General features: G+C 40.9%; 1 protein-coding gene across 1 annotated transcript in view; it reads left to right on the forward strand.

The window, feature by feature from the left end:
* TXLNB (taxilin beta) overlaps positions 1–7,593 on the forward strand; it is a 41,095-nt gene extending 33,502 nt beyond the window's left edge. The window contains exons 8-9 of the mRNA XM_032408297.1: positions 5,449–5,544; positions 6,796–7,593. Coding sequence (XP_032264188.1) covers positions 5,449–5,544; positions 6,796–7,593 — 894 coding nt within the window. The remainder of the gene's footprint in view (positions 1–5,448; positions 5,545–6,795) is intronic.
* Positions 7,594–14,920: the final 7,327 nt, after the last annotated feature.

The following is a 14,920-nucleotide window of genomic DNA, read 5'->3' on the forward strand; positions in this document are numbered from 1 at the left end:
TAGCACTGGGCAATCCACTTAACTTCCCTCCAATTTTATTTTTCTTATCTATACATTAAGATACCATTTCCCTTGCCTACTTCACAAGATTGTGAAGTTCAAATATAAATTAATGTATTTTTAAAGGGTTTTAAACTTTCTTCTACCCTTTTACAAATATAAGGTGCTAAATATTATTATTGGACATAATGTTTAAATTTTATTCAATCCAATATTTTCCCAAAATAAAATTAGCATCAGAATTGTGTTTCTTAACAGGCACTGGCATTAACCTTTTTTAAGTGCACAAAGAATCCTTTTAAAGCATTTTCTTGGGGTGCCTGGGTGGCACAGTCAATTAAGCATCTGCCTTCAGCTCAGGTCATGATCCCAGAGTCCTGGGATCGAGGCCCACGTCAGGCTTCCTGGTCAGCAGGGAGTCTGCTTCTCCCTCTCCCTCTGCTCGTACTCTCTCACTCTCTCAAATAAATAAATAAAATTTAAAATTTTTTTTCTTAAAATTATATGATAAATTTCACAATTCAATGAACAAACATAAACAGGCTGACACTTGTTAAAATTACTACTTTCCCACTCCAAGATGAATCTATCTATTTTTCAAAAATCTTTTTTCACTATAGTGTGTTAAGATTAGAATAAATATTAGAGCAGAAAAGTGTTTTTACTTATTTCAAAATTAGTTTTGATATTGGAATAAATATTAGAACAGGAATTTTTAATCTGGAATTTATTTATAGACTTTTAAAGTCAACTTGAGAATTAGCACACACACAAAAAACTGATGTGCATATTGCATTTCTTTGAGTGTGGTTCCACAGATTTCATCAAATTCTTAAAGAGGTTGATGACTTTAAAAAGTTTCTAAACCACTAACTTGGTTAAGAAATGATCAAAATTAAAAACCATTCAAAGCTCCCCTAGCTTCTCCATAGAGCCCAGGGGCTGACAGCCTGGGCCCAGCCTCTGGCCTCCAAGCATACACCATCTCAGACAGCATGGCACAGAGCCAGCAAATGCCCAGGTGTGGTTCATCCAGAGAAACTGCACCCGATTACATGCCTGACCTTCACTTCATCCAAGCAGAGCAGAGATCTAACAAACAGTTTCAGGTTTAAAAAAGATGGGCTGCATTTTATTAACTTCTGTATCCCCTACACCCAGCTCCTTACTGATGACCAGCAGACACTCTGTGTATGTTGCATTAAATGGAATGAAATAACTTTAGTCCCACTCTTCTGCTAATTCACCTGAATATTCTTCCACCTCTCTGAACCTCAGTTTCCCCAGTGATAAAGTGAAGGTGAAAACAGAACCTTCCTTTTGGGACTGTTTCAAGGATGGAATGAATAATGCACATAATCACATTCTATGAATCCCACCACACTCTACAAATGTGATGGCAGAGGGAGCAGGAAGATGGTGGTGGAGTATGAGGACCCTAGACTCACCTCGTCCTACAAACACAACTAGATAGCTATTAAATCACCCTAAATACCCCAAAAATTGACCTGAAGACTGACAGAATGAACTCTACAACTAAAGCAAGAGAAGAGGCCACATCAAAGAAGGTAGGCAGTGCAGAGCCGTGGTTCAGGGGAGAAACAGATCGCAGCTGCTGTGGAGGGGAGGGAGCTGTGGTCGTGGAAAAGGGTGAGAGAGAGAGGAGCACACAGGGAAATGCACAAGGAGAACATTTCCCCAGAGTCATTGGCTTAGAAAATGAGAGGGGCTGAATTTTATGAGTTCTTGCAACCAGTGGGTCTTAAAGCCTGGAGTTTTAAAGGTCAGCAGTCTTGACCGGAGAGAAGCAGGCAAAAATCCCAGGGTAGACAATGTGGAAATGGCACCTGGGGCACACGGTGGGGAGATTATTCCCACTTCTCAGAGTGTGTCCCTGAGGGGAGCATTCATGGAAACACCTCTCCAGGAACACAGGAGCTGGCCAGCACCATTTCCCTCCTCTGCCCCTCAGCATAAACATAGAGCCACCTGCGGGAAGCAGTGCAGCACGGACACCGGCCGCCACAGCACACACTGGAGACCTTCCCTGAAGCACCAGGCTCTGGGCACTACATGACCTCTTCTTTATAAGGCCATTATCTTCAGGAGCAGGAGACATAACTGGCCTTTCTAACGCAGAGAAGAAGACAGAGACTTAGACAAAATGTGAAGACAGAGAAATTGATCCAAAATGAAAGAATAAGATGAGACCACAGCCAGAGACCCAAGCGAAACAGATATAAGTAACATGCCTGATGGAGAACTTAAAGCAACAGTCATAAGAATACTCACTGGCCTTGAGAAAAGAATAGAAAACATCAGTGAGACCCTTACCACAGAGATGAAAGAGTTTGAAAAGAATCAATCAGAGATGAAGAATGGAATAAATGAGATTGGAAACAGGCTTGTTGCAATGAGCAGCAGGCTGGGAGAAGCAGAGGAACAAATTAGTGACCTGGAAGACAAAGTCATGGAAAGTAAAGAAGCTGAACAAAAGAGAGAAAGAAGAATTATGCAACATGAGAATCAACTCAGGGAACTCAGTGACTCCATCAAATGTAATAACATTTGTATTGTAGGAGTCCCAGAAGAAGAAGAGAGAGAAAGGGGAACAGAAAATTTATCTGAGGAAATAATAGCTGAAAACTTCCCTAATCTGAAAATTTCCCTAAGGAAACAGATACCCAGATCCAAGAGACACAGAGAACTCCCATCAAAATCAATAAGAGCAGGCCAACACCAAAACATACTGTAATTATGTTTGCAAAATATAGTGATCAAGACAAAGTCCTTAACTTACAAGGGAAAATCCATAAGCCTAGCTGGAGAGTTCTCAACAGAAACTTGGCAAGACAGAAGGCAGTGGCATGATACATTCAAAGTGCTGAATGGGAACAGAAATCTGTTGCATTTTTATACACCAATAATGAAGAAGCAGAAGGAGAAATTAAGAAAACAATCCCATTTACAAGCACCAAAAACTATACAATACCTAGAAATAAACCTAACCAAAGAGGTGAAAGACCTGTACTCCAAAACTATAAAACACTGATGAAAAAAATTGAAGATGACAGGGGCACCTGGGTGGCTCAGTCGGTTAAGCCTCTGCCTTTGGCTCAGGTCATATCCCAGAGTCCTGAGATCGAGCCCCACATCAGGCTCCCTGCTCAACAGGGAGTCTGCTTCTTCCTCTCCCTCTGCTGCTCCCCCTGCTTGTGCTCTCTTGGGTGCTCTCTCCTCTCTCTCTCTCAAATAAATAAATAAATTCTTAAAAAAAAAAAAAAGAAATTGAAGATGACACAAGAAATGGAAAGACATTCCATGCTCACGGATCAGAAGAACAAATATTGTTAAAATGTCTACCCAAAGCAAACCTACACATTTAAAGCAATCCTTAACAAAATACCAACAGCATTTTTCACAGAGCTAGAACAAACAATCCTAAAATTTATATGGAACCACAAAAGACCTCAGATAGTCAAAGCAATCTTGAAAAAGAAAAACAAAGCTGGAGGAATCACAATTCCAGACTTCAAGTCATATTACAAAGCTGTAGTAATGAAAACAGTATGGTACTGGCACAAAAACAGACACATAGATCAACAGAACAGAAGAGAAAACCCAGAAATAAACACACAATTATACGGTCAATTAATCTTCGACAAAGCAGGAAAGAATATCCAATGGGAAAAAGAATGTCTCTTCAATAAATGGTGCTGGGAAAACCAGACAGCAACATGCAAAAGAATGAAACTAGACCACTTTCTTACACCATACACAAAAATAAATTCAAAATGGATTAAAGACCTAACTGTGAGACCTGAGACCATAACAATCCTAGGAGAGAACACAGGCAGGAACTTTTTTGACACTGGCTGCAGCAGCTTCATACATATGTCTCCTGAGCCAAGGATAACAAAAGCAAAAATAAACTATTGGGACTACATCAAAATAAAAAGCTTCTGCACAGTGAAGGAAACAACCAACAAAACTAAAAGATAACCTATGGAATGGGAAAAGATATTTGCAAATGACATATCTGATAAAGGGTTCATATCCAAAATATATAAAGAACTTTTAAAACTCAATACCCAAAAAATGAATAATCCAATTAAAAAATAGGCAGATGACATAAACGACATTTTTGCAAAGAAGACATGCAAATGGCCAACAGATACATGAAAACGTGCTCAATATCACTCATCATTAAGGAAATACAAATCAAAACTACAAGGAGGTATTATCACACTAGTCAGCATGGCTAAAATTAACAACTCAAGAAACAACAGATGTTGGCAAGGATATGGAGAAAGGGGAACCCTCCACACTATTGGTGGGAATGCAAACTGGTGCAGCCACTGTGGAAAACAGTATGGAGTTTCCTCAAAAAGTTAAAAATAGAACTACACTACAATCCAGCAATTGCACTACTAGGTATTTACCCAAAGAATAGAAACATACTAATTCAAAGGGATACATGCACCCTGATGTTTATAGCAGCATTATCTACAATAGCCAAATTATGGAAACAGCCAAATGTCCATTGACTGATGAATGTACATAGAAGATGTGGTATATTTATATATACAACGGAATATTACTCAGCCATAAAAAAGAATGAAATCTTGCCATTTGCAACAACATGGATGGAACTAAAGAGTATTATGCTAAGTGAAATAAGTCAGTCACAGACATGTGATTTCACACACACGTGGAATGTAAGAAACAAAACAAATGAGCAAAGGGAAAAAGAGAGAGAGAAAGGCAAACCAAGAAATAGACTCTTAACTAGAGAGAGCAAACTGATGGTTACCAGAGGAGAGATGCGTGGGGCGATGGGTGAAATAGGTGATGGGGATGAAGTAGGGCATTTGCTGTCAGGAGCACTGGGTGTTGTATGCAAGTGTTGAATCACTATATCATACAGCTGAAACTAACATTACACTGTATGATAACTTACTAGTATTTAAATAAGAACTTTTTTAAAAATGTAAAGACTGAGAAAATAGAAAGCTGCCTTTGTGTAGCTACTTCTCAGGTGTGCCCAGATAGTGTCAACATTTTAATGGCTAAAGAGCCCGTCCAGCTTCCTCACTGATAGTCTCCTATTCAATAATGTAAAAAATCTAAACTTCAAGCTTATTCTTGTGACTAAATAAAGCTACTTTTACTTTAAACTAAAGAAAATGCAGTGACAAAACAGGGTGGACCTAAGGAGCTTCCTTCTTCCTGAATTGGCTCTGGTGCAAATAAGTTTGCTCGCCACTGACCTAGATGATTCAGAAATAAATATGACTCTCCCACCCAATCTTCATTCCTCGACATCAGACCTGTTTGCTTCAACAGCTAGTAACAAAAGGACTTTTCTTGGCGTCACATGTGGAACTAATAGCTTTTTTGACATATTAAGTCTTCAGAATTAACATTAAAATACTCAACTTTTTGTAGACAACTAAGAAAATGAAGAAGTTAGAGAAGGACACAGCCACGTGGAAAGCCCGGTTTGAGAACTGTAACAAAGCTCTGCTGGACATGATTGAAGAGGTAAGAAGACTTCCCCCCAGCTTATTTTCCCCCATCTAGTCCAAATAGTCGTACTCAGAAGATAATTATTACCTAATAGTACAAATTATTATCTTTGAAAAAGAGCTGATTTTTTTTTCTGAGACGTGACATATGAAATTATAATAAAAATAGAGCAAAAAAAATAGAATTGGGTCCAGACTCACAAAGAGCTTTGTGACCCTAAGTCACATGCCTACTTGCCGGGTCCAAAGCTGTCCTCAAATCAGCTCCATGCCTGCTCGACTGCATTCCTTAAAGACAGGACAAGTGTCTTACTTGTCTTTGAATTTCCCCAGTGCCTGGCACATAACAGGTGCAGAATATATTAGTGAGTTGATTTGAACATATGAGAGAAGACACCAGCCCGAGCACCCAGGGTATGTACTACTTTATAGACAGATATGGGGATGTATTGTTTAATTCTTCCAACAGGCATTTAATTACTGTAGTATGTCAGGCTCTGTAGATGTTGACCCAAAGATACGTGGCCCTGAATCTGAAAGGCAGATTTTACAGGCAAAGGTCTCTCCATGTCAACAAGCAAAAAAAAAAAAAAAAAAAAGAAGAAGTCTTAAAGGGTACAAAGTAGCACAAAGGTGGAGGCAAGGAGTAAGATAATTAGGAACGATTTCACCCACAAACACACCAACATTTCTACAGAAAAGGAGGAGAATGGAACAGGTTGAGCAAGCAGCATCATGAATTAGTGTGTGGGAGTTTCTGTCATTATAATTACTGTTCTAACAATTCATCCCAAATTGCAACCAATTCCAAAGAGATGAGCTTATTATTCACCAACATAAATCAAACAGTTGCTGGATTCCCATCCAGCAGTTTATCTATAGACTAGATGAGCCACTGCTGACAGCCAGGTCCCCCTCCATCTCATTCATTGTGCTACTGGAAGACGTCTAAGTCCTGGAAGCGGAAAATGCATCTAACTTAAGATGTTGGAGGCCTTGGCCTGAAGCAGAGAGAAGTTTTGCCATCTTTCTCTCCCAAAGAAAAGGATACAGTGGTTAAAATTCTACCAGAGTCTCACACACTAATGGAGAAACTGCAGTGATGCCCCTGGCCAGGTGTCTGTTCAGCCACCTCTCTGAGATCAGGCCCCAGAGGCAGGTAGACAGATTCCTGGACAAATGGTTTTGCTTGTCTCCAGACAGCGTCCTGGCAATTTTGCTTTGTTCTTTTATGCTTTTTTGCTTTTTCTATTTTTTCAAATCACAGAAAGCACTGAGAGCTAAAGAATATGAGTGCTTTGTCACGAAAATCGGGAGGCTGGAGAACCTCTGTCGAGCTTTACAAGAAGAGAGAAATGAACTCTACACGAAAATTAGAGAGGCAAAAATGCCTCAAAAGGATGACCGAAGGCAGCACACCCCCGACGAGGAGCCCGAGTCCGCTGTGTCTGAGGGGGTGGGGGTTGATGCGGAGGAAGCCGAGAGTGTTCACGATGCCGTGAAAAGTCTGGCCACAGCCTTCATGCTCATTCATCAGCCAGAGTCGACCCTTGACCAGGCCAAAGAAATCCAACCAGAATTCGGCAGTCCTCAGGGGGATGGTGACTCGGCCCTCCAGGAGCCGGCACAACCCCCTCTGAGCCCTTTGTGCCATTCAGAGGGTTCCCTGCCTCCCCCCACTCCTCAGGCGGAAGCCGAAAGAGGCCATGAGGCGGCACTGCCCCCCAGGCCCGGGAACCCCCCCCTGGGGTCGGGAGCAGAGGCCCAAGACCGGGGTCCCCTTGCAGCAGCCCAGGCTGATCAGCCGCCCCACAAGCCAGAGGCAGAAGCTTCTAGTCAGGCCCGGCCGTCCCCCGCCGAGGCTTCCCTACCCGCGATGGAGGCAGACGGTGCTGCTCCACCACCCACCGCAGCAGAGCAGATGCCAGCTGGGGTGCTTGGATGTGGGCCCAGCAGGCCGCCCCCACCCCCACCGGACACAACAGCAGGGGGGCTGCCAGCAGGGGCCTCGGGGGGGCCCCAGCTGCCCCAAGTGGCCGACACCAACCTAGAAGGAGTAGACTAAGCCTCACGGTGCCTTCCGAAGCTCTTCTTCCTGACGTTACATCTCCATCATAACAGCTTGTCTTCTGAAAAGGCATTAAGGGCTAGGGATGTCTAAGGGAAGAGACTTAATTAGAATCGAGACATTTTCAAATCTTACGCAGAACACATTCAGCCTGTGCTATTTGTTCTCAATTTATAACTGATTTGGAGCTTTTCTATTTAACGCGGGTTGATGGTATACGGTGGCAACAGAACATACAAATAGAAAATTCATATTAGTTTTCCATTGAGATGGTATTTATTTCAACTTCTTAATCAACAGTAAGATTTGGAGTTTCAAGACTTCCACTACAATTTAGAAATACAGAAAATGTGATGTTTCATTTTATTTCCCTATATAGTTTTAATAAGTTCCAAAGTAAGTAATGGATGTCCAGGTTCCATTTAAGCATTATATACATAATATATGCATACATGTGGGTGTACGTGTGTATATATATACATATATGTATATATGTCTGAATATATACATATGTGTGTGAATATATACATATGTGAGTTTATGCACCTATATATACATGTGTATATTTTATATATATATATACATGTGTGTGTGTGTGTGTGTGTGTGTGTGTATATAATACATACACCTCATTCCTTTTTGGAGTTGTCTCATGCAAAATATTTAGATGGTAATAAAAAAACATCTCTTACTTGCTTGGGATGAGAGTAGATGAATGCTCTATGAATCAGAAGTAGGTTCAGAATGCAAGTATTTAGGCCATGTAATGTTGGGCAAAAACAAGTAACTGAATGGTAGATCAATAAATCCAACCCGTTGATCAAATGACCGAACAGCAGTTGGGTCCTATTGCGAGTGCAGAACACACAGACACGCAGGTGCCGCAAGAGGTCGTAAACAGAAAAGGGCAACAGTCGCAGCTGTAGACCGTTCGCCTCCCCCAGCTGCCGCTCGGACACAACTCAGAGCACTGCTTTGCTACCCCGCGTGGTGAGGCAGGCACTCCATGGCTACCTGCACAGAAAGTTCTAGAAGTGGGAAGCAAGCCAGGGCATGGAGATTGAGGGTCCCCAGAGACGAGGCAATGCTCTTACCCCCTGCCCCCTGTGCTACGGGAATCTTGGGAAAGAATATTCACCTGGCCCTGCCAAGTCCCCAGTTCCCTCACTGTCATCTACTGCTCTCTCTCCAGAGGGGCTCCCACCACTTCTTGCTGTCACGGCTTTAACCTATATTCTCAAAGCACCTGCACCTTTTTTCGAAACCCCCACCCCGGACTTCGCAGAAAATTATACCCGGCCTTCATCTCAATTACTGCTAACTAAAAGCTATTATTTTTCCAAAATAGAAGTCCACACAGGGTCTCAATATGAGTAATGAGGCATACAAACCAACACGTTATCTGCTTTGTGGAATTCTCTACCAAGAATAAATGGCGCCCTACTCTAAACGTTTTGAAAAATAGGTGAGGACTCAGAAGGCAAAAGCTAGAGACACCTGGGGTTGTCTACATGAGTATTACATTACCATTGCTGGACAAGAACCTCTAACACCGCTGAGAGCATAAATCACTCGACCTAGGGTAGAAGGAGGCTGGAACAAAGAAACAGGAAGCAAGGGAGGACAGGAGGGCAAAGGAGAGAAGAAGGGGCAGAGGAGGGAGAAAAGGAAAAAAAGGTCTAACCCAGCCCTACCTTAAAAGTTGAATTCAAGTAGAAAAATGGATGAAAGCAAGATTCTCTACTGTTCATCCAGAAAACCCTTCTTTAGTGTCACATGTGGCTTTCTGCCAAGGAACACAAAGTGCTTGTAGGCAGCAACCATATGCTCCAAGAATTGTAAACTGCATAAAATTTGTTTGAAGTAGACAGTGAGGGTAATAACAAAATGCTAATCAGGAAAAAAAGCGTATCACTATTTGAGAACCCACGTATTTTTATTTATTTATTTTTTCCATGGATCTTTAAAGGCTCGAAATACTATAACCACAGACGATCCAGCCAAATTCAACATTACTGGAAATCTTAGAGATTTAAACATTAATTTAATTCACAGCCAAGTACTCAACACAACAATCCAGGAGGGTCTCCTTGCCCACTATTTACAGAAGCTAAACTTCCAAGAATGGAGTAAGATTAGATAATCATAGTAAAGTCTCAGTCTGAATGTTTCGCAAGACAAACAGGCAGGAGAGGAGCCAAAATCTGGTAAATCAAATATTCTAATACCCAAATTCTTTTTTTTTTTTCATCCGAAAAGCTTTCACAGCAACACATTACGCACTACTGTGTATATCTTGGGCCGAGTTTCAATGCAATACCTTGCCTAAACTTTGCAAAGCTTAATATAGGCTCTGGAAGGATTATTTTAATATTCAAAGAATGTTTTATTATAGTCCTCTGTGTTAAAATTCAGCCTTACTAATTATAACAATAATTCGTAAGACCTGAAAGAGTAAGGAATTTCTATTCTTTATCAAGTTCACGTAGCTCTTTCTAGAGATGCCAAGTCTACTTTCCAGAAACACCAGCATTGTTTACGTTTTCTAAATTAAATAACTCTAATTTATGTATCTATTAAAGTTACTTCTCTTCCTGAATGCCTACTTTTGTTACTTCCATGTGTCAATAATACCTAACAAAGAGTATGGCTTTAAATCGTTGTTGGTTACATTTTTGGTCTCTGAGTCTAATGTACATATAATGAACACTTTGAACACCTTGGCGTGTGTGTGTGTGTGTGTGTGTGTGTGTGTGTGTGTGTGCGTGGTGAGAGAAAGAGAAGGAGGGAAAGAAGGGAGAGAGAACACGAATGCCCAGAACTAGAGAGAGAGCAAAAGCCCAGCTCCTCTGCCTGGCCCTCAGCTGCCCGCAGAGATCACATGGCCGATGTTTCTCCTTGGTGCCCGACTCCAGTGAAACTGTTTCCATAGGTTGCTAGGCCATGTGAGCTCTCAGAAACACTCTGAGGAGCAAGGGAGCGGGTGAGGAAGGTGTCAGCTCATTGTATCTCTACCTGGTCCTTCTAACTGCTCCAAGAGTTTCCCTAGTAAGACCCCAAGAGTCCCGACTGTTCTGCCTTTTGCTTATTCTCTCTTCCCAGTCTATACAGATCCAGGAAGGGTTTCTTGAACAAACCATTTCCTAGTATGCTTGGAGAAGAGAAATATTTAGCTAAAATGGAAAAAAAAGATTAAACCCTGCTCTTAAGGCTGTTTTTGCTCCTTTTTGCCTGGTATAAATACACATTTTTTTTAAATGAGCTATTTTTTTAAGCGTGTATTTATTTATTTATTTGTCAGAGAGAGAGAGGGGGAGAGAGAGAGAGCACAAGCAGGGAGAGCAGCAGGCAGAAGAAGAAGCAGACTCCCCCCTGAGCAGGGAGCCTGATACAGGACTTGATCCCAGGACCCTGGGACCATGACCCAAGCCGAAGGCAGACGCCCCCAACTGAGCCACCCAGGTGTCCCTAGATACACATTTTTAAAATAGCTCTCTCATTCTCTCTTTTCTTTTCTTTTCTTTTTTGAAACAATAAAGTATGTATTTGCTCCAAAACTGAAGCTGCTTTTCAGTAAGACTAAGATATAGTTAGAGAGAAATCATTTCAGGAAAATGTCCTCAGCTCCTTCTCCTCTAACCAGCAGCTAAATCCAGTATTTAGGAAAAATAAAAGTAATTTAAAATGTAAAGAATTGGGGTACCTGATGGCTCAGTTGGAACAGCATGAGACTCCTGACCTCAGGGTCATGAGTTCAAGCCCCACATTGCATGTAGAGCTTACATAAAATGTAAAGAACTCCCTAAAAGAAAATAGGAAATAAAAATGATGAGTCTGGTCTCTAAAATTTGTTGCCATCATAAACTGGCAGGTAAGACTTAGGGTACAAGTAGGGTATATGGGTAAATTTTCACAAGGTTTAAACCATTTATATTTCTGTACTTTACAACCTAAAAATTAAAGTTATCATTAGATCAACCATGAGGGCATTCCATTTGAATAGAAGCATTCATAAATGATAGCACTAAAGATTTTTCTTAGTCTTGTGAAGCCATATCGTCCATACTTGAAGTGGTCTCCTTGGTGGTATTCCCAAGAGAAGTTCTACAAATAGCAGTTGCTGTTGTACATGTGTGTGAATATTCCCACATACACATACACACATGGTGCACATAAACACGTGTACAAAATTTGTCCTAGATTTGATGCTGTTCCTGTTGGTGAGCTTCCACCTGTATTTTCAAAGGTTATTACTATTACCTTTCCTGACAAGGACAAACTATGAGAAGAAATCATTTCCTGTATAAAGAAGGACATTTGATAGAAACACTTCATTAGCAAAATAAACCTACAAGTTCATTGATTCATGACACAAAAAATCATCCACAGAAGCTGATGCACTCTACCAGGAGATAAGAAACAAGATCAATGTTTTACAAAGTGATATATCATAATGTTCAATTACCTCATGTCATAATTAAAACATACCGAGGTATAAAACTCCTTATTTCAGGGCTGACAGTCAGGATGACATTTTATGTCAAATAACACAAAACCACCACAGAAGACATTATGTTAAGAGAGGGAAAGTAGGGAGAAAAAGAGACTTTCAATCTGAGAGCTCATACAAAAATGAAAAATAAAAAGGATAAAACTTTAAGAGCAATAAAAGGCAGAGGCACATGAGTTGGTGGGCCCTTTTGTGAAAGCAAGATGCCACCAGAGGGCAAGAGCCATAATCCTCCCTGCGGCTTCTTACGGACATGCTTCTCAGCGCAGTTGCTTTAGTGTTTTTCTTCTTGCTTGCCTTTCTTCTAAAATAATAAATGCATTCTTTTCAGTAAAAAAAATAATAAAATTACATCATGGGACGTGTAGAAAACAGAGAAAAGAGACAATTACCCCTAATTCCATCACCCTAACTTAACCAGGATCAGCATTCACTCTATCATCATATATTTTATATCTCTCTTTTTAATTTAACACGATGTTAGTCTTTGGAGAAGGGAACAGTAGTTCAACTGAGAGTAATAGCTATGAGCTGCTGCCAAATTTGAGTCTTTACACTATGTATTCAAATCGTACACACTTTACCATACAAACATGGAAGCATATTATGTTATTATAGAATAAACATGATTATGCAAATACAAATATACAGCATTCTCGCACGTTGTTTGGAAAAGTCGTGCTATGCCTTGAACTTGGATGTTCCACCACATGTATACACATTTCCAAGCAAATCTGGATATAGCTAGAGTGAACTTAATGCAGCTCAAAAAAGAAATTAATAAACAACCAACTCTAGAGACATACAAATGCGGTAGCTGAGAAAATAAGAGAAAGGGTCAAACTCTGGTTTATGAAGTGACAAGAAACATATGATAACACCACAAATCATAGCATTGGCTAAATAAAGGTCAACGTTCTAAAATAAATCTACACTCTTCAACATTAACGAGACAGTTAGTGCTTTTGTTGCTCTCATGGGATGACAGTCACCAACATTGGCCATAGTGTATCTATTAAATAGGGCTAGGCTAAAAACCGATGTGAACCTGAGATTGATCTAACATCTGCCAGGCAGATGCAACCAGCCGTGGAGTACTCAGAGGTCCCATATACTAAGAAAATTTGAAAGTCAGGGTTCAAATTTATAGGAATAGCACAACAAGGATGCCTTTCATTGTACCCAAAGTCATGAGGTTAAACATACGTCAGATATGATATCATAGGCTAAATTTATTAGAATACAGCAAAGCTCTGCCCAAACCAGTGTAATCCCTCACAGACTATTGTAATGCTCTGTGTAAAGAAATTCATGTTCAATCACTTGTTTTCTTCACATTCTTATCAAGGAATTATTTCCTGGAATAATCTGGAATAAAATCGCATAAGTCTAAGCAAGGTGAAAAGTGTGGGATAGCACAAGTCCAGGAATCAGGCCATGGAGTCCCTAGTCCCTGTTCTGCTACCAACTAACTGGATGACTTGGGAAAAATAACTTAACATCTCTGGGCTTCAGTTCATTCACCTATACAATGAGAGCCTTGGACTAGATGATGTCTGAGGGTTTGGGCATCTCTGATTAAATCCTCAAGAGACTTAAGAAGTTATATAGGGCTTTCCACCCCCCAGGGAGAGTTTTATTCTAAGCGATCTGCACATCACCTTGGGCACTTCTATTAGAAGTCAGGGAAGGGAAAAGAGACAAGATATTACCCAAATAAAAGAAATGTTTTTAATTTTAAAAATTAGAAGAAGTATTAAGGAGGAAATCACAAATTCTTGGATTTCTTCAACAAATCCTAAAGACCATCTATGTATAAGGGTCTGTGCTAGCCCCTGGGATGAAGTGGTTACAAGGCTAAATAAAGGATCTCAGGACCATCCATAACTTGACTCTATCTGCTCAGGATGAGAATGCCTGGTTGAGCCTGAGGATTCCTGGGGACTCAGTAAAAGGGAAGGGGTTGCAAGAGATGCTGAGAGGCCCCACGTCCCCCTAAATGTTCTGCAACCCAAAAGCAGGATGGTGACCTCCATCAGCATTTTTATCACAAATGGTACCCAGACCTCCAAGTGGAGAAGTAATGTTCCTGGTCGAGAAGGAGGGTTTTATGGAAGGTGTGTGTAGTTACTTGTGTGCATGTATATGAGTGCATACTTCTACATGAGGGTACGTATGAGCATATGTGTGTGATAGGTGCCAATCTATGTGCGTAGTTTTGTGTGTGTGCCATATGCATTCAGTTCTATGTGAATGTTCATAATTACATGTGACAGTATTTATGCATAAAAAATTGACATGAGCCTATGTAAGTGTGTGTAGTTGTGTGTGAGTTTATGGCATGCAAGTGAAAAGACTGGGAACTGAAAAGCTCAACGCCACAGATGTGATCAGAGTCGTGTGGCCAGCTTGGTTTTCATAGGATCATGTCTTGCTGCAGACTTTTGTTCGCACGACTAATCCTCTTTTGTTTACAGTGGCATAAGGCTCATTCTTTTTTGGCTGACAGTCTGCCTTCTAAGCAAACAGGCAGTTGGGTGAAGTTGCAGGTGCAGAGGCAGCTAGTCATGAAATAATTGCACACACTCCCAGCCCCGGGTGATGGCCCCCATTGATGCACAACTCTCATCCTCAGGCAAGACTACAATTATGTCTTGAGAAATTCTCATAGACCAGCCACAGCTTGAGCAGGGAACACAGGAAGTACTAGAAAACAGGCCAACTTGATTCTTGTCTTTCTAAGTAAGAGAGGAGCTCCTCACATGACCACTATTTCTAACAAAGGTGGCATCCTTGGAGGCAGAGTCATAGTCT

Source organism: Phoca vitulina, unplaced genomic scaffold, assembly GCF_004348235.1.
Source record: "Phoca vitulina isolate PV1807 unplaced genomic scaffold, GSC_HSeal_1.0 scaffold9, whole genome shotgun sequence".
NCBI classification, from domain to species: domain Eukaryota; kingdom Metazoa; phylum Chordata; class Mammalia; order Carnivora; family Phocidae; genus Phoca; species Phoca vitulina.